Raw genomic sequence first — 19,148 nt, forward strand, 5'->3', positions numbered from 1 at the left:
ATGCTGAAGCTGAGAGCAGTGAACCAAACACTGTGCTACCTTCGTGTCACCCCCGGATACCTTTTTGCACTGAGCGCTGGAGTGAGATATAACAGGCAGGCAGCGTGGCAAGAATTTGCTCTTGTATTTTATTTTATAGACATAACCCCCTATTTTATTTTGCAGGGCAAAGAAGGAGACTTCATTTATAAAGAAGTGATCAAATCACCCTCTGCCTCCCGTATATCTCTTGGCAAAAAGGTGAAGTCTGTAAAAGAAACCATGAAGAAAAGGATGTCTAAAAAATATAGCAGCTCTCTGTCAGAGCAGGTATGTAATGCTCACAATGGACTATACTTGCTAGGATAAAAACTATAGGGGCTATTGATCCACATGCTTCAAGGTATCTCCCAAAGGTCCAGTGAGGTCAGGAAGAAATTTTTCTGTGCGACTTAATGTGGTATGGCAAGTCCTGTGTTTTTCTTAAACCTCTCACTTTTATAGAAATGTCTTTTATAGAAACCTAATCATGACCATTCAGTCTCAGATCTCCTTCGAGGTGACTGTTCAGTAGAGGGAGATGACTGACGTGTTGTCGTTCCACCTCTATCATTTTATTTATTATTTCTTTGGATTTCTTCAGTGATAAAAAGAGCCCTGGCTCCTTGTACCAGTTCAAAAAACTAAAATTAAAATACAGCTGACACCCTAACTGAACTCCCTATAAAACCCAACACATACAACTCCCCTCTCGTAAGCAGAGCTAACCTACCGCTCCCCCCGCAGCAGCCTGTGAAAATAGATACACCTTGTATCTGTTTCTACCATTGCTTCATCACAGATTTGTACAGTTCATTCTTAAAAGCAGCCATCAGCGTATGCAGTTGTAAAGCTGTGCTTTGAATTTACTCTGGCCAAAGTAAATCTCTCTCCGAGAAAATCCCTTTTGGCAGACTTCATCTTCTTTGGTTTGGTGGATTGTCAAAGCGTCTAATGAACTAAAAAAAGATAAATCAGTCTTTCCACCTGTAATGTGTAAGTAATTGCTTACAAAACAGCTGGGAAAGCAACATTTTCTCTAATAAATATTACCCTCTAGTGGCCATTTAATAATCAGCAGCCAATTAGCATATCCTTGCAGTGTTAGAAAGCTGGAGCATGCTATTGGTGGACAGGAACAAATATACCATCATAGTGATAATTTATCAGCAGTCCTCTGGTGATACCTCTTGGGACAGCTTGGCTACATACTTCCAGGCGTTATTTTTCTCTCTTGTCATTTGCTGAACAGTACTCCGCTCTGATGTTGAAGATCCGGTTCGAACTATCAACTCCTCAGGGCAGGAACCTTCTCTTTGGTATATGTTTGAGCAATACCTAGTACAGTGGGGCTGGGACCTGTAGGTGCAATTACGGTTCAAATTAATAATGAGCATTGTGGATTTTTGCTCCCAAATGAAGTGATCCATATTTCTCTTCACTGAAGCAGACTGATCCCAGGCTAATGCAAGTGATAGCTATCAAGTCATAATTTTAACTGCCCTGATAAATGTGGACCTGCAGCACCAGACTAGTGTGACCAACTATAACTCTCATTTAATTCTTGCGGTCTTTGGAGAGGACTTTAGCAGCTAGCCAAAACAATTTTGTAATAATTTTTCTTGAAAACTTATTAGAAAGGAGCATCAAGAATGGGAGATTTGGGGTGGGTTTTTCCCCCTCTCTCTCCCTTGTGCTTTATAGGCTGGAGAAGAGCATGTTGCTGTGTGTGTCATCCCAATGAACTAGAGAATGGGTTTACTTTAGAAGGAAATAGCTCTGCCTTGCAGTCTTCCCACCTTGTGCCTTTTGAACTCCCTGAGAATGGGCTACCTGATGTTATTAAAGAGAAGGGATGAGTGTTAGGCCACACGTGCCCCAGAAGAAAGCAGTGGTAAGGTTTAGGGTGGCAGGTGGAACTGTAGAACCAAAGCTGCTGAACAAAGTTACTTCACTGGTCATCCCTGTAATGATTATTGTCCATCACTTCACACACACTGGGCTGCCTTGCTCAAGCCCATGCTGCTTGTCCGGAACTTTCGTTTTTGATTGTAAACTCTTTGGGGCAGGGTTTGTTGTTTGTTCTGTTCATGTGGCAGCCGAAGTCTTGGCTAACACACCAGGTAACCTCCAGAGCTAAAAGCATAAGCTGTTACAGCTTGAGCTAAAGAGACACGGCTGTTTAGCTGGGACTGTACCAACTCATACCCTTTGCGAATCGCAGAGAGGAAGGTGGCCTTGGAATGCACACTCACCAGTGAGTTACATTAGAACAGTGCCCAGCACTACTGGGCCCAATCTGGATGAGGCCTTGAGGCACTACCATCGTACAAATGTTGTTAATAATAATTATTAATATATTTTTAAAAATAACTAAATCCTATTCCAAATAATGACAAACGGAATTGTTCTATCAGTACATTTTTAAAAACGCAGCATGTGGTGTCATCCTCAATCATGTGCAGTGTTGCTCACACTTCCTAAGTATGTATGCAGTATGGAATCCCCTTCCTAAGTATGTATGCAGCCACGTTGGATCTACGCGGGTGATACTTTTTTTTAATTGTTCATTTCAAATGGGCAGTTCAATTAAGAAATAATAAGCTGCAACAAAGGTCATGTTTCCTCCTGTATTATGGAACTTTAAAGATAAGATGTTTGGGCCAAACCACCCTTTGGATATTCTACTTAGGAATGAGATAAATCTGAAAAACTGTGTGCACATTGGGTTAGTGATCTGCTTCTGCTCTTCTGCTTTCTCTGGCGATTCGCTTGACCTGTAGAGTCATATGCTGGGGAGATATTTCCTGATGATTCTGCAGTATGTAAATAATAGGTTTCATTCAGATGGTTTCATGACCACACGTCTGTGAAAATGCCAACTATTCTGTATATCAGCAGGGTTGGGTTTTGTTTTGTTTTTTAAATGCTGTACCATCTATCTTTGTGGCATCATTTCTCAAACTAAGTGCCTCTTTGCTGCCAGCATGTGTTCAAAAACATGCAAATGCTGCTCTGCCTGCAAATAGCTACCAGAAATGGAAATGATTGCTTGAGCCATTCTTCCGATAGGCTGTCACAATTTCAATATGGATAATATGCATTTGGATTGTCTATAATGCATGAAGGAATGAACACAGAAATTGCCTCCTCATATATGTGTCTAAGCATCCTTGCTTTTGTTTATAATTTCTTTGTGTCTGGGTTGCATTTTCCAGTTAATTGTTTTTCTCTTCACATACACAAACAAAAAATGACAGTAATTTGTGGCAAGAAGTTTAAAATTTCCATTTCTGCATTTGTTTGCAGTGTTGTCTGTGTTGGTCCCAGAATATTAGCAAGACAAGGTGGGTGAGGTAATACCTTTTACTGGACCAACTTCCATTGGTGAAAGAGACAAGCTATCAAGCTCCATAGAGCTCTTCTTCAGGACCCGATATTACCTCACCCATCTGGTCATTTCTGTTTTGACTTACATGGACGCTATTTATTTTTGCTTATATTATGCAAATGCCTGATTGGGAAAGTTGACAAGCAGTTAAAAGCCTATAGCAAATGTTCTCACTAAAAATATTTAGTGTCTTAATCTTTTGTCTCTAAACTGGGAGTTTTGTGTGAAGGAAAAAAACTCTGCTGGGTTTTAAACATCTAACAATGCATCAAGCAAAATGTTTAGTTTGGGATTTTAAAAATACTATACAAAATGGTTGCCTAAATTGTAATACATCAGAGAGGGAGAGCAAACGAATGAACCTGGGGAGGAAGGATGGTTTTGTGATTAAGGCACTGGACTGGGATTCAGGAGTTTCCATTCCCAGCTCTGCCACAGACTTTGTGACCTTGGGCAAGTTACTTAACTTCTGTTTCCCCATCTATAAAATGGGGATAATGCCCCCTTTCTTTCATCTGTTTTTGTCTTGTCTGTTTAGATTGTAAGCTGCCTGGGGCAGGGACTGTCTCCTATTATGTGTTTATACAGAGCCTAGCACTGTGGGGCCCCAACTTCTGTTGGGTCCCCTAGACTTTACCATAATGCCGACAATAAATAAATCCTAATGACTTCTGTCCTTGCTGGTAACATGTAGTAGAATATGTACTAAGTTTTCTCTTAAGATACATGCAAGCAGTCCCTGCCATCTTCCATGGGAATCTGCCAATCTGAAATGGGTTCAAATCTCTTTCAGGACTCCAGCCCTGATGTAATGCCAGGTTCTCCGCAGTCACCACAGCCAGAGACTGATTCTCTGGATAAGCCCAAACTGAAAGCTGGTGGTTCAGTAGAAAGCCTGAGGAGCTCCTTAAGTGGTCAGAGCTCAATGAGTAAGTTCAATTATAATCGCATCATTTTGTTGTTGTTGCTGCAGGGCACATAGATTTCCACAGTAAATAAAATGAAGTTCTTATGAGCATTTTCGTGTTTGCATCTCATCTCTGACAGTGGCAGAAATGAATTGGTGTTGATGAGCCCTTCTAACAAGCATATATATATTTTTTTTAAGCTGTTACTCTGGTTCCCCACACAGGTGGTCAGACAGTGAGCACGACAGATTCCTCAGCCAGCAACCGGGAGAGTGTCAAGTCTGAAGATGGTGATGATGAAGAGCCTCCCTATAGGGGACCTTTTTGTGGACGAGCCAGGGTTCACACTGATTTTACACCCAGCCCTTATGATACTGACTCCCTGAAACTTAAGGTACCAGTTTTCTTCTTGGATCAAATGACATATGCTACTCAGGGAAAACTCCCACTGAAAAGTCAGTAAGAGCTTAGTCTGAGGAAGGCTAACACAGTACTTAGTCCCTTATTTAGCTGAGGCTGTGCTCCCTGCATTCCCGTTACCTGTCTCTTTCTGGTATTGCAATGTGCTCTTAGGAGTTGTTTGGGTGATAAAATATAGGTGAGTAGTTCTTAGTATTTTCCTAAATCCAAGCAAACCTGCTTTAAAATTCCAAAGGGGCAGGCAGAGAAGGGAGTAGAGGGGTATGTGTGAAGGGAGTGGGGGAGTTAACTACTGTGGAACTGAAAATATATGCTGTAAATTTACTTCCACTCTGCACGGATTTGAAAAATCAATTTTCAGAGAGAGTTTTTCTAGCAACAGGCAAGCAGAAGAACTCAGCTGAAACAGGCCAGAGTTGTTAATTCCTGATCAAATAAATATTCTGAGCCAGATTCTTGGTTGCTGTCAAGGACAAGCCTTGTGGGGAAAGGGCTGCAAAGATAGTATAAAGTTCACTTTTGCACACTTCCCACACTGGGTGCCCTGAGTCTAGGTGGCCACCTACACTGCCAGAGCTAGTCCACCTGCACCGAACTAGAATTGAGTCTATTATAATTTGCACTAGCTACAAACAGTGCCACAGAGCTGAAACAGGTTTCAGAGTAGCAGCCGTGTTAGTCTGTATCCGCAAAAAGAAAAGGAGTACTAGTGGCACCTTAGAGACTAACCAATTTATTTGAGCATAAGCTTTTGTGAGCTACAGCTCACTTCATCGGATGCGTCTGATGAAGTGAGCTGTAGCTCACGAAAGTTTATGCTCAAATAAATTGGTTAGTCTCTAAAGTGCCACAAGTACTCCTTTTTTAGAGCTGAAACAGCAACTGCTGATAGACACAGAGTAGGAGTAGTATCTTGTGGTACTGTCTCTTTAGAATTAGCCAGGAATAATCACCAGAGGGCCTCCCATTATAAGAGGTCACTCACATGATGCAGTCACACCCAGGGTCTGTGTGCTCAGAGTCTGTAGGAGCCATCTTGTCATGTAACTAATAAAGTGGTTTAAACTTCATATCACTGGCTTGACTCTGGGTCCTGAAACACAGACACTGCAGTACATTCACAAGGAAGATGCTCTCTGCTGCCTGACCATGTTCAAAAGCAAGACAGTGGAGAGCATGAGCAACAATCCATAGATAACTGAGAACTACTGGTGTAAGTGTGAACTCCTGGGATCTATTCCAGGATCTGTGACTAGCTTGCTGAATGATCTTGGTCTACACTGATCTTGCTGTATGATCTTGGTCTACACTGAAAACTTACATCGGCATAATCCCCACGCCTGAGAGATGTAGCTATACTGGCCTAACCCTTGGTGTAGACAACACTAGGTCGATGGAAAAATTCTTCTGTTGACCTAACTACTGCATCTCAAGGAAGTGGATTAACTCCGGGGTGGAAAAAACCCTTCCATCGATGGATGGATGGTCCATCCATCGATGGATGGATGGTCGATGGAAAAACCCCTTCCATCGCTATAGTTAGTGTCTACACTGAAGCACTACAGCAGCGTCACTGCAGCTTTTTTAATGTGGACCTTAGTCTCTGTTTGCCTCTTTCCCCATCTGTAAAATGGGTGTGACAAGACACACCTCACAAGCGTATGTGATTGAGTCATGTTTGCAAATTCCCCTGAGGTCTTCAGGTTCTGTGTAAGTGGAAAAACAGAGTGAGGATAGTGAGTTTGCCTGAATATTGATAGGAATTATGTGCCTAACTGTCCCATTCTTTCTTGTTGTGCCTTCAGAAAGGTGATATCATTGATATAATCAGCAAACCTCCCATGGGCACTTGGATGGGCCTGTTGAACAACAAAGTGGGCACTTTCAAATTTATCTATGTGGACGTGTTAAATGAGGAGGAAGAGAAGCCAAAGCGGCCCACAAGGAGACGACGGAAAGGAAGACCACCTCAGCCCAAGTCTGTCGAGGATCTCCTTGATCGTATCAATTTAAAGGTTAGTTCTCATTCTCTCTTGATACAGTTTCCCTATGGGAAGGGGGGTGCGTGCTGTTAAGTAAGTTTTTAGGGGCTACACAGTAAGGTCCTAATCCTGCACCCATTGGAACGTTCACCATTTATGTAATGGAAGCAGAATTGGCTCTTAATTTACAGAGGGGATGTAGCTGATGCATAGAACAAGTAACGTCCAGTGTAATGGACTGCCGAAGGGGTCAGTTACCTACATGCCAGGATCCTAATACATTCCACAGATTGGCAGTGAGATGGAGTACAACAACAGAAAACCTAGCATAGATCCAAAGGACATTAGGTTACTGTTTCTTTTAATAAGGGAGTTGATCGTCCCTGTTCCAGGAAGCTCAAGGTCAGCCAGGTTGGAGATAAGCTGCTGTGCCTGTAGTTTGTTCTTCCGATTACGCTGTTACTGAAAAGATGTGACATGTTGTGCACCTGCAGAGCAGGCTGTTTGAGGAGATTGGCTTCTAAATCCAACAGCAGGTGTGGCACTGAAGGGTTAGGAAGGTGGTTGTGCCAACGGTTAGGACACTATTTATGTACTCGGCGGTCCTATAATTTCTTTATGACATGGTTGTTTGCATTTGTGGTGCAGTAGTGAAAAATTCCCTCTGTTTTATTTTTTTCTTTTCTTCTTACATTGCCAAAATAGGTTGTTCTGTTAATTCATAGTTAAGGGATCTGCAGAACAGAGGGAATGAAATTCAAACACAGATGCGTATAGCTTCAGTGATGTCTCCTAGTATTGGAATGCTTCATTTAAAGTGTAACGGTGACAGACCCCGGTCTTTGGCGGGCGAGATCAAACCTGGGGCCCCTGGAGCTGCATGAGCCTCTACTGCATGAACGAAAAGCCAACTGGCTCTTAGCTAAGGCTGTAGAGCAGACTCATTTAACTCTCTGTAAGGGGTCTCGGTGCCACGAGATGGGACAGAACAGCACACCCAGGAGGTGTATGTGTTACAAAAGCACTCTTGAAAAAAATGAACTTTTAATTCTTTTAAAAGCCTGAATTTAAAGCAGTTTAAAAAAAAAAAAAAAGCCCATGTGTAAATCCCTTCCAAGGCTTATGTCTGTGCAACCGTTTCACTTCACTGAATGTATGAAGCTATGCAACTGCACGCTGAAAGCCAGTGAAAGCACCATGACAGTGATGTATTGCTGTGCAAAATGCAAAAGTGCGGTGTAACCTCTTCTTTCCTTATGCAACAAGCGTGTCCGTTATATTTTCTCTTAGCTCAATAAATTAAGCCCAATTTAAAAAGTCTGGTCTCAAAATGTTAGCAGTTCAAGAAAAAGAAACGGGGGGGATCAAAATCACCTAAGTCCCATTTTCAAGCATGACTGGGGCACTTCGGGTACTTCTCCACTGCAATTAAAACCTTATGGCTGGTCTGTGCCACCCGACTCGGGCTCACGGGGCTCAGCCGAAGGGTCTGTTTGATTGTGATGCAGACATTCGGCCAACCTCTGGGACACTCCCACCTCGCAGGGTCTTAGAGCCCAGGCTCCTTCCCAAGCCTGACTGTCTGCACCACAATCAAACAGCCCAAGTCCGCGTCAGCTGGCACGGACCAGCCAGCGTTCTTTAATTGCAGTGTAGACATATCATTAACAGGCTGTGCCTAATTCACTTTTGAAAATGGGACTTAAGCACTTTTGAAAATATTACCCATTGAGAATATTGTTGCAGAAAGAATCGGCCATAATAGGTGCATGCCATGGCATATTGAGGGTATTGTAATTGACACTGTGAATTTACAGCAGTTCAAGAAACCTGGTATAACAAAACAGAACTTGTTAGTACAAACTAAGGCTTCTAAACAATGTATCCCTCTGAAAGAAAGAGGAACTGGTATAGTCTGTGGATGTATATTGTTATGCCCCTCCTATGCCCTGCGTAACAAAGGCCCTGCATTTACAGTAAATATGGGGGGGGGGGTTGTTGTTTGTTTTGTTGTTTTTTTTTGTATTTCAGTTGATCCCTAGTAATAAGTAACAATCTGTTAGGAAGATCAAGCTGAAGAAGAAACTGCCTAGATAGGCACGGATTGGTTGAACTTTCCTTTGTTTTCAGGTGGTAGATCTCTTGTCTCGTTGTACGGCTCACTAGTTTCCTGTTTCCCCCACACAGGAGCACATGCCCACTTTTCTGTTCAATGGTTATGAAGATCTGGACACTTTCAGACTGCTGGAGGAGGAAGACTTGGATGAGCTGAATATCCGAGACCCGGAGCACAGAGCTGTTCTCCTCACGGCTGTGGAGCTTTTACAGGAATATGATAGTATGTGGGTTTTGGCTTTTTCCCAGTGCCCTGCTGAGGGCTCTTTTGACCACTTCTGGGAGAGGAAACTAGTTGAGGGAGTCTGTTGATATTGTCTTATGTAGTCTAGGCATTTCTGTGGTGCCTATGTTAAATAACTAGGCTTCTAGGGAATTGCAGATTGTTTTACATTTGCATTTCACTCCACCACAGTTATTTATTTTCCTGTAAAATCTGCTGTCCTGTGAGTGTGTGTGTAACTTTTAAGAGGAAAATATACATCAGCTAAGCTTGAATAGTCAGGGTTCTAGTCAGAGAACAATATGGGGCTCATTCATCTGGAAATCAAGTGTTGCTAACACAGCCAGTGGGTCCAGTACTGTTGCTAAGAGATTTCTGCTGTCGGTTTACGCTTTCACAAACAGTGCCATTTCTCCCTTCTCCTCTGACCTCTCCTTGTACTGTTTGCAAGTAGCCTACACTATACATTCTCCACAGAGCTAGCCTTAACTTTTCTGTCATTCCCCAGGAATAAATTCAAGTTACAAACTTTAGGCTTTTTTCCCCTCTGATTTGGGGCATTTTTGGTCACTTAATATGATTTTTACCTCATTGTTTACAAGATTGATTTAATATGTTCACTTTTTTTTTTTTTTTTGCAGTAAAAGTTTTTATAGTGACCTTCCACTTTGGCTTAAAAATGTAAGGCATTATTTGGAAGGGGGTTGGAGAGAATGAATTCCTCTTGCATGTGATGGGGGTGGACAAAAAGTGGAGTGGGAAAGAGACAGTTGGAGCCTGTGTGAGCACAGCTCCTGGCTCTGCTCCATAATTACTTTTTTTCATGATCTGAGAATAGGCATCAGACTAGCAGTTTCTGGCTTTTGTTGAAGAACATAACATAACACAACATCAACGGCAGCTGTGCATCAGGCAATTGGTGGTTTGATTTCTCCAGTCCTGAATTTAGTTTCTGTACAAAACAGTTTGACCAAACTCTAAGGGCCAAGTCCTGGAATCCAGCACACAGCTTGATTCCCCTTCCTGGGAGTGCTGGGGATAGTCACAGAGCCAGCCAGGAAGGAAGGAAGGAATTCTTACCATTAGTTTCCCACTCACTCTCTGCCCCGTCATGGGGAAGAATTACTAGTAATTCCATCTGATTCTTCCCCTGGCTTCCATCTTCAGGATAGGTCAGTAATTTGGTCAAAGCCTTTTGACACTATCCCATTTAAACAAGTCCCTGCTGCACTTTCTGTTGTTCACGTCACTGTTCTCACACTTTTTAAAATGAGGGTATTGTACCGTATCTTGTCTTCCAATGGCATTATTCCCCATTGTGATTACTTTCCACAGAGCCTTATCCCCTCCTAATGCTCAGATGTCTGGGCTGACGCAGTGGGTACTAGCAAGTGTTTGGGGAGGAGAGGAAGTGTTTAGCCCAAGAACCTGCACCAGATTCCCTGTGTAATGGCGTTTTTTTCATTGTGCACTCTCACCTCCTCCAGGTAACAGTGACCAGTCGGGGTCTCAGGAGAAACTTCTCATAGAAGGCCAGGGACTGAGCAGATGCTCCCCCCGGGATTCTGGCTGCTATGAAAGCAGTGAAAATCTGGAGAATGGTAATGAGAGCAAAGAGAATCACTGACATGCCCAGCCTGTGTGTGCAGACGACTTTTGCATCCTTTCTGCTTCCATGCTCCAGCTAAAAGTGGAGCTGCTTCATACTTGGCTTTCTCACTCCCTCATCCTTGCTCTCTCTCTTTTCCTGAGCCATTGCTTTTTGTTATTGTTGGTGTTGCTGCTTTCTAGCACTGACAGAGGACATAGGATTACAAAAGAAAAGCAGATGATCTGGAGATTGTGTTCTGAGAAAACCAGGCCTCCACCCCCATCTTCCTCCTGCTCCATCTCCTGTTGTAGTCTTGAGACTGGTTCTCATATTCATAGTTATTGCTAAGGGAGTACTGGCAAAGGGGAACTCTCTTCACTTCTCTTTGGAGCTTTGGAGGAGTTGTTCACAGCCTTAACGAAAAAACAACCTTTGGAAATGAATGTTCTCTATTTTGGGCAGTGGTTTTGTGTGTTTGCTCGAGATGCATGTTGCATCCTCCTGCCATCAAAGGGGCCTGTTGTTGAGATGTTAAAGCATTTGCATGAACCTCAGCAAGACAATTGAATCCAAATGTTGGCAAGATGGGAGAGCAAGAACCACCTACTATGTACTATTGTCCTGGCTTGTGACGCTGGGAGATGGTGTCTGAATGGCAAGGGAGATCTCAGTAGAGGCTACAGTCCCATGTGTAGAAGAAGACAAACAGCTGTATGAAAGAGGGTTGTTAACAATTTTACATCTTTTTATTCAGTAATCAGTTAAATTGCTTTTGATCAATTGAGTTTGGTGATGTCACTCCAGACACCTGAGTTCTGGTTCTGCCTCCATCTGCCAGGCTTTATCACCAATGGCCGGTGCAAATGTGAATCCAAGAATGCAGTTGAAAAAGATTCTGTTCCCCCTTTTAGGTAGCTGTGGCTGCAGCTCCTTCTTCCAGCTGTGAGGGTGGGTAGAAGGTCTTCTCCTGAGTCAGTGCCTCCTCTATTAATGTGCCAGTTGAAGATCCTCACTTAGGGAACACAAATCACCATATGCTAGGAACCGAAGTGCATCAACTCCGTAATGCACTAAACCCCACAGGCCTCAGAGAGCAAGAGATCAGAATTGTCTCCAGAACTTGAGCCTCCTGCACTACAGTGTTGTTGTCACTTGACCAAAGCAGCTCGACCTCTGTGGTTTAATTCCCTTGCAGAGGTTGGTGCTTTTGATGACTGTATTTCAAATGTGACTGAAATCTGTCTACTGTGCTAAAGAGAGAAAAAAATTCTTATTACTTTACATACGTTTATAAAAAAATATAAAAAAATTACATAGCCTATATTTGATTTTCTTTCCCTTATATTCACAAGAGGTCTCCTAATGAAGGCTTTAGCATTAAGGTTAAATTGCTGCCTGTACGTTTTCTTTAGTTTAATAAAATCTTTGCAAAGCAATTGTCATTGCCTGCCTGCTTTCAGAATGCTTGCTTTTATGTTTAAACTAATATTTCTATCTAAGCTTTCCAGAACTGAGATCACTAATGCTTTGTATTGCTGTTCAGCTTTGGCTTGCTGCATTTTTATACCATTTCTACATACTAGTGCATTCAGTGCTTGCTTTGAGAAACTGTTTCGGGTGTAAGATTTATACTGGATCATTCTCCTTGTGGTGAAAGGATTCTGTCAAAGCTGGTTGGTCTGAAGAGTGTCCCACCTTCTTTGCAAAGTCCACCGACCATCATTGTTTATATGCTTCTTGTTTCCAAAATACATTCTTCAGTTGGCCCTTTTCTGTTGAAGTGAGGATAACCAGCAGCCTAGTACAAGCACATAATGAACAACCAGACAATCATCTGCTTTTCTCACAGCGAGGGGAAATGCATTCTGAGAAGGAAGCAGGTTCTCAGATGAGGGATGGTTATTTTTTCTAATGACAAGTACAGAGGCCTGTTATGCGTAGATATCAATTCTCCTGGCGTCAATTCCAAATTTTCAGAGAATCTATTACAACTTGAACGCAGTTTGCTACATACTATATCTGTAGGTGCTGAATTGTTTGTCTATTTTAGGTACTTGTATGGCAGGCCTCCATGAGACAAGCATCTGAGCACCTCACACATTTTAATGTATTTATCTTTATAGCACCTCTGTGAAGTAGAGAAGTACTGTTTTCCCCCATCTGTAAAATGGGGATCTGAGCCACAGCGATATTAAGTGGCTTGCCTTTGGTCACACAGGAAGAATGTGGTGAAGCAGGGACTTAAACCCAGATCTCCTAAATCCCAGGCTAGCACCTAACCACTGGATCATCCTTCCTCTCTCAGTAAACACAAGAAGAAATGACAAGGCAGGTAGCCATGTCACTTTGTTTAATTCTGTATTTATACCAGTTGACACTGTCAATGACGAGAAAAGAAGCCATGACTGTTTGTCGTGCCAACCATCACATCTTTGTTGTGTCAGTAAAACTGTAAAAACCCAAGGAAATGTAACCACAGAAAACAAAGCCAAAGTTAAGTTAATGACATCTGGAGTTAGGGCACACAGGCCATCCTTAACTCACCCTGTTCTGTGTCGTTTTGAGTACTTGGCTCTGCAGGGTGATTTTCCTCAAAGTAAAGATTGGAGAAGGGTTGAAAATCTGCTGCTGTAGCCCCCTCTTCCTCTCCCCCCCCCAATTTTTTTTCCCAGATACCATTGCACATCTGCCCTGTGACATTCTTCCTGGTACATACAGCTTTCTGAGCACTTCTTTTTGAGAAAGAAGATATAGAGTCAGACTCATTTATGTTCTAATTCCAGGAAGTAGCACAAGGAGCCTGGGCATTGCTGTCCCAAACAGGAAATACTGAACCACAATCTAGAAGGGGAATTGGCCTGTGTAAAGTAGTCGTATAGCCTGAGTTTACAGTCTCAGATTAGTCTCCTAAAATGGAAACATACATAAAGCTTCCAGACTCTACCATACAGCTGGAGAAAGGGCAACATCTAAAGACTACTTGTATCACTCACTGCAGTTTTCCCAAATACCGAAATCTTTCTGAACACGTTTAGCCCAACAGTGCAGAGATGATGCTGTCAATCGATAGCACTGAACAGGATGCTGAAAGGTGTCAGGCAGCTTAATAACAACAAGACTCATAAGAATGAATTAATACTAACAATATTGACCCTAAAAATGGTCAATTTAGAAATCCCTGGCTACACATTCACTTTGAGCTTTAAAAATCCAACAATACTGGCAAATGTTGGGATAGATTCTGAAAAGCTGGTGTAAATTAGGAGGAATATAATAGCTCTATTGGAGTTCCTCCTGATTTACCCCATTGTAACAGATCACAGTCTAGCCCATTGTCTTCCATCCAAGTAATGACTCTGATACTACCTTTCTCAGAGAAGTGCACCATTTGGGGATATCTCTTAAAACAATTTTGAAGCTGAGTGCCATTTTATTAATTAATTCATCGAATAGTTTTGGGTTGGGTTATTTTATTCATGGACAAAACTCCTTCTAGAACTGGTTTTATTCCTGGTAGCAACTGAGTCCATCTCCTGCAAATTGTTCTGCAGGAGTACTAGAGTCTGCCCGTGCAGAACAGCTACCAGAATGGAGGCTACCGTTGACTAAAGAATCTGCTGCTACGTACATTTGAAACTTGTTCTTTTTCATGTTTTCCTTTCCATTCTGCCTCTCGTTTTTCCTCCTCCATTCTCAAATGCCTTGTTTTGCACAGTCATGCTCCCCAGTGTATTCTTCCTAACTGCTAACAAAGTGAAGTTAATAAATACCCTTTAACACATCTGCACCTGCAAGGACTAACTTTGTGCAATAATCATGTACCACTTTTCTTTGAACGAGGGTGCAGGGACTTGGTTGTGCTCTAGTAGTAAAAACAATTAACTGGCTAGACAATACTTCAGAACCAAAAGAAGTTGCATGGGTTTTGATGTGTAAACTTCACAGCAAGCCTAGACAGTAAAATGAATTACAGTTGGAGCTGTAAATGTACAGGCAGATAAAAAACTAAACAGAAAAACACATTCCTTTCCCCACCCCTGGCTGAAAGGCTAGATTCTAACATGCTGCCATGGAGGTACGGACACTGAAAGAGTACAACATTTTCTGTCACACAATCTCTCATACATATTTTAAGATACTTTCAGAAACCGATGGCATACCCCTTGTGAGGTAATATTTAAATAAGTCCTGTTTTGGAGGGATGTTTCCTGCCTTTCTCCTGAAATGTTGCAACTTCCTGAAGTGATGCCACGTTTTGTAAGTTGCCAGAGAGAGAAGCAGGCAAGAGAATGTAAGAAACAAATTTCCCTCTTAGATTAAATGAGTTCTTTCTTTGCACATGTGGAGTTTTGGAGACATGGTGTCCTGCCATGAAACAGGCACATGAAATGTATTAGGATTCAGATCCAAAGCAATCACTGCATTATTCAGAAGCCAAGTCTTAGTATCTTCCAGAATGCTCAGAATGCAAGTTGTATTGAAAGGAATCGTCCATCCCCTAAAAGTAGTGCACTTTAAATCTGAATGAAATTAAATTCTAAAATCTCTGACTGTAGCCTGCCTTTAGGTAGTAATTAGTTGGGTAATACCACTGACTCTAGGTGCCATTTAGCTGAAATTGTTTTTTCTCTAGACTGAGAAACAGCTTTCAAACGTCAGTGCAGGTGCAAAAACTGATATTAGAAAATTCAGTTCTGTCTTTAAAAATATTAAAGTGTCCTGGTCTCTGAGAAAGGAACTATCCAGTATGTGCTGTCACTCTGGGTTGTTACCTGCTTTGAGGGGACTTCACCATTCTGATCAAAAGCCTAAGCATCATTTGAGAATGACCTTGCATCTCTCATCTATGAAAACTAAATCAAGATCAGTCCCTGCACTTTGCAGTCAAGAACATTAGATTGATTTTTGCCCTTGTTAGTTCTGCAGTGTAGCTCTGACAAAAATATGCAAAAACTTTGCATAAAACCTCTGGCTTATATTATTTCAATTGAGTTTGGCCTAATCAAGATGCAACGACCAATCTAGTTGCCTTTCATTATGCCCCTTGACAAAGCTACCTCCAGGCCTAAAAAGAATCCTTGCAAATAACTGAAAGCTAGATAAAGTTGAAAGTGGGTGTTCGGTGTGAACAGTCACTCTAAAAAGGCATTGAGGGCATAAAGGCAGTGACTCCAAATCAAATTTGCTTTTTGCACAAATATAACAAGTTAATCTGTCATCCCTGATAACTCTGAAAGTCAGGCTTGGTTCTTTGCTAATCACACACCATTAGTGCAATTCCACTGTGCAAGGGCTCAATCCTGCGAGGTGCTGAGCACTCTGTCCCCAGTCTGAGGCACTTATGCAAAAACTTAATGTTAATTCCTGTGAATCTACTCGTGCTTCAAATTAAGCTCAGTGTTTAAGTACTTTGCTAGATCCAATCTAGATTAATTTGAAGCACATGAATAGCCCCAGGGGAATTAGCATTAGGGATTTGCATAAGTGTTTTGCAGACTGGGGGCCGCGTGCTCAGCACCTTGCAGGATTGAGCCCTCTGTGTGTCCCGTGCTAATGCAGGCACCCAGTGAAGGCTAATGAATGGTATTGCACAAATGTAACTGGAGGGTACAGTCTGGTCTGTGGAATTTATATTCCTGATCATGAAGTATGAGAGAGAGAGAGAGAGAGAGAGAGAACCCAGCCTGACAGTCAGATCCAAGACTGAGCCTGCAGGACTGGCAGTTTGAAAACTCCAACTTTTAACTGTAAGCTGAGCAGTTTTCATACGGAAGCCACTGAGGAACAATAAACCAGGAAGCCCACAATGTCATTCTCACAGAATTATTTTTCAGAGTAGAAACACTTTAAACCAGCAAGCAATCCTTGGGACATGATGAGGTAGCTATTCCTGAGACTGGACAGCTGACCAAAGACAGCAAGGATAAACTAGTCTCTACTATCCTTATTTGATATTTGGGTTAGTCAATTTAATAGTTTGGTGGGCTTTTTTTTAATAGTGACCTCATTCCAGGCTGAGCTGGTGCATCACCACACAAGTGGGTGTGGTGTTGAAGGAGGGCCCTTATTTGATTTTTTCCCTTCACACAGGGTTGCAATAAGTCCATAGAGACTGTTAGATGCTAAAGAGTCTCACACACCCCAGCTCAGGGGCTCTTATTAACAGAAAAGCCAATGCAGACCATGAACAAAACTTTCACCTCATTCTTTGTCCACCTGTCCCCAACCTGAGTCCAGTGCTCACTTCCACTCTGGCTCCTCCCCAGGGGTTCTCTCAGTTCCAGTCTCTGCCCCTGCTGTTAGGCTTTTTGCCCCTACCAGAGTAAGATCCTTCTCTGGAGTCAGGGGTCCAGAGACGTCTGTCCATTGCAACTCTTCTCCGGGGACAGCAGGTGATCCTGGCCAGGCTGGGCTTCTGGGCAGTGTCTGGCTGAGACTAGGGGATGCCTGCTGACTGCAGCTCTCTGTCTAGGCAGCTCCCCTCTCTTGGAGTACCTCTGATGGGGCTCCCCATTCTGGTGGGTTCCCCAAAGAGCTCACCCTCTAGGCTCCCTGCTCAGGTGTCTCCTGGGAGCTTGTCACGACTGGAGTTCCCTGTCTCCTTTTGCAGCTCCCCTCTAACTGAGTTTGGGTCACCTTTATTAGATCCAGGTGCTTGTTCACTAATCAGCCACTTGTGGGAGTCAGTTGCCCCCCATGGGGGCCCTTCCTAAGGCAGTTATAAGCAGACAGCCCAAACTCCCCATAAAAGGCAGCTGCCCCATAACAAATAGTGAATGGGCAGAGTAAAAAAGACTCCTAAGTTGCTGATTTGCCAAGCTCCATCTGGAGAAAAAAAGAAACACATATTGTGTATTTTGTACTAGTCTGGCACATAGATTAAAAAAAACCCATGAGAGTTGAAGATAGAGGGCCAGATGCTTGGCTGGTGTAAATTTGCAGAGTTCCACTAAGTCAATGTTGCTATGCCAGTTTACACCAGTTGGGTGTCTGGCTCATCGTGGCTTTGATATTTTTTCTTTTGTAGTGTGCTTTTTCCCGTTTGCTCACACAATGGCTGATCATGACACCCTGTCTTGGACAAAACGCCCACTGTCGCCATTGACAATTCTGCTGTAAGGACTGTAGGATTTAGTTCAAAGTTTTTACCATTTAACAGGAAAAGTGACTGTTATGCATGCTTTGGTCATTTCCAACTGGACTAGGGTAACTCTAGATAAAGATACACCTTAAACCCATTTGGAAGGTGCAGAATGCAGCAGCCTCCTAACCAAGCAGTATTTCCCATTATTGCTGTGCGTCTTGATTTGCCCTGGATTTCAAGATGTTGATTCTAAAAAGCCTTAAATAGCTATGGGTCTTGGCTACCTTAGAGACTGACTCCCCCTTTGTATGATTTTTACAATAGAGGCAACCAGGTGAGACACGTGAGACGCCTTGTTTAAACAGGAGACTTAGCGTTTACAGTGACAGGGGCTTCAACCTTTTGAAAGACCTCCCAACCCCATCTATCAAGCCCAGAGACGGGGGACCTTCTGCAAACGGAATTTGTGGGAAGGTTTTGGGTTCTGGAGTGGAGCTGAATGTAGCGCATTTTGCTTTCATAATGGCAGGTTTTTAATGGCCTTCTGGGTCCAGCCCCTGGAAAATCTGTACAGCACCCAAAAGATTGAATGTATGTTTATAGGGAGCTAGAAATACAGAGTCTATTCTGTAAGTGGACTTTTCTGTTTTTCTAAGTAGTAAAAATCACCAGTTCAGGCTATCTAAAATGATCCAAACAATCATTCAGTAACTGCCATACATTTATTTTACTGTGCTCCTAGCCTTCTTTTTAAAAAACAACTTTTAGAAAAAATGAGGCTGCATCTCTTAGTAAGATCTTCAGCGCTTCTTGTCATCTCCATCAACCACTCCAGGAGCCACGCCTGTTATGGAAAATGCAAAACATGCTCTTATAAAATGATTTTGTCTCAAACAGTGAACATAAAATACTAGTATACCACTTGGTCTTTCCACTCGAGTAGGACATTCCAATTTAAGACTAATGCTAAGGTTAGTCCATTTGAAACACTTCTCCCCTTCATAATATAAGACACATTTCTCCAATAAAATTCTTCAACTGCTAAACACAGCCCTGGAAAGAGGCTAGTGCAATAGCAGTCCCAAACAATTCAAGCTGCCTGATGGTTTCCCTTTGTAAACAGCTCACTGTGCATTTAAACCATGAAATAACTGGGTGGCAGGTCTGTCATAATTCTAGGTAATAAACATTATCTCAAAAGAAATACAACATTAAGGGATAAAAATCCATTCTTCAAGAGTGAGTTCTCAAGCATAATTAGAAACCACATAATTATTGACCTAATGTAGCTACAAACACTGTCTGATTTTTATAAGTTATTTCTCTGTAGGGGTCAAATCTATTACCATAATGTATAGGCTATAGCTACACCAAGAAAAGTTGTATTAAGCCAGCTGGACTATGACATCTTTGCAA

At 42.3% G+C, this 19,148-nt stretch overlaps 1 protein-coding gene across 4 annotated transcripts in view; it reads left to right on the plus strand.

Moving 5' to 3' along the window:
* The window catches only part of SASH1 (SAM and SH3 domain containing 1), an 868,162-nt gene that overhangs the window by 840,010 nt on the left and 9,004 nt on the right, over positions 1–19,148 (plus strand). For all 4 annotated transcript variants that reach the window (XM_084625147.1, XM_084625149.1, XM_084625148.1 and 1 more), the window contains exons 12-17: positions 166–309; positions 4,203–4,338; positions 4,542–4,711; positions 6,543–6,752; positions 8,907–9,057; positions 10,545–10,658. In XM_084625147.1, coding sequence (XP_084481273.1) covers positions 166–309; positions 4,203–4,338; positions 4,542–4,711; positions 6,543–6,752; positions 8,907–9,057; positions 10,545–10,658 — 925 coding nt within the window. The remainder of the gene's footprint in view (positions 1–165; positions 310–4,202; positions 4,339–4,541; positions 4,712–6,542; positions 6,753–8,906; positions 9,058–10,544; positions 10,659–19,148) is intronic.

Source organism: Lepidochelys olivacea (assembly GCF_965140295.1).
Source record: "Lepidochelys olivacea isolate rLepOli2 genome assembly, chromosome: 3".
Lineage (NCBI taxonomy): Eukaryota > Metazoa > Chordata > Testudines > Cheloniidae > Lepidochelys > Lepidochelys olivacea.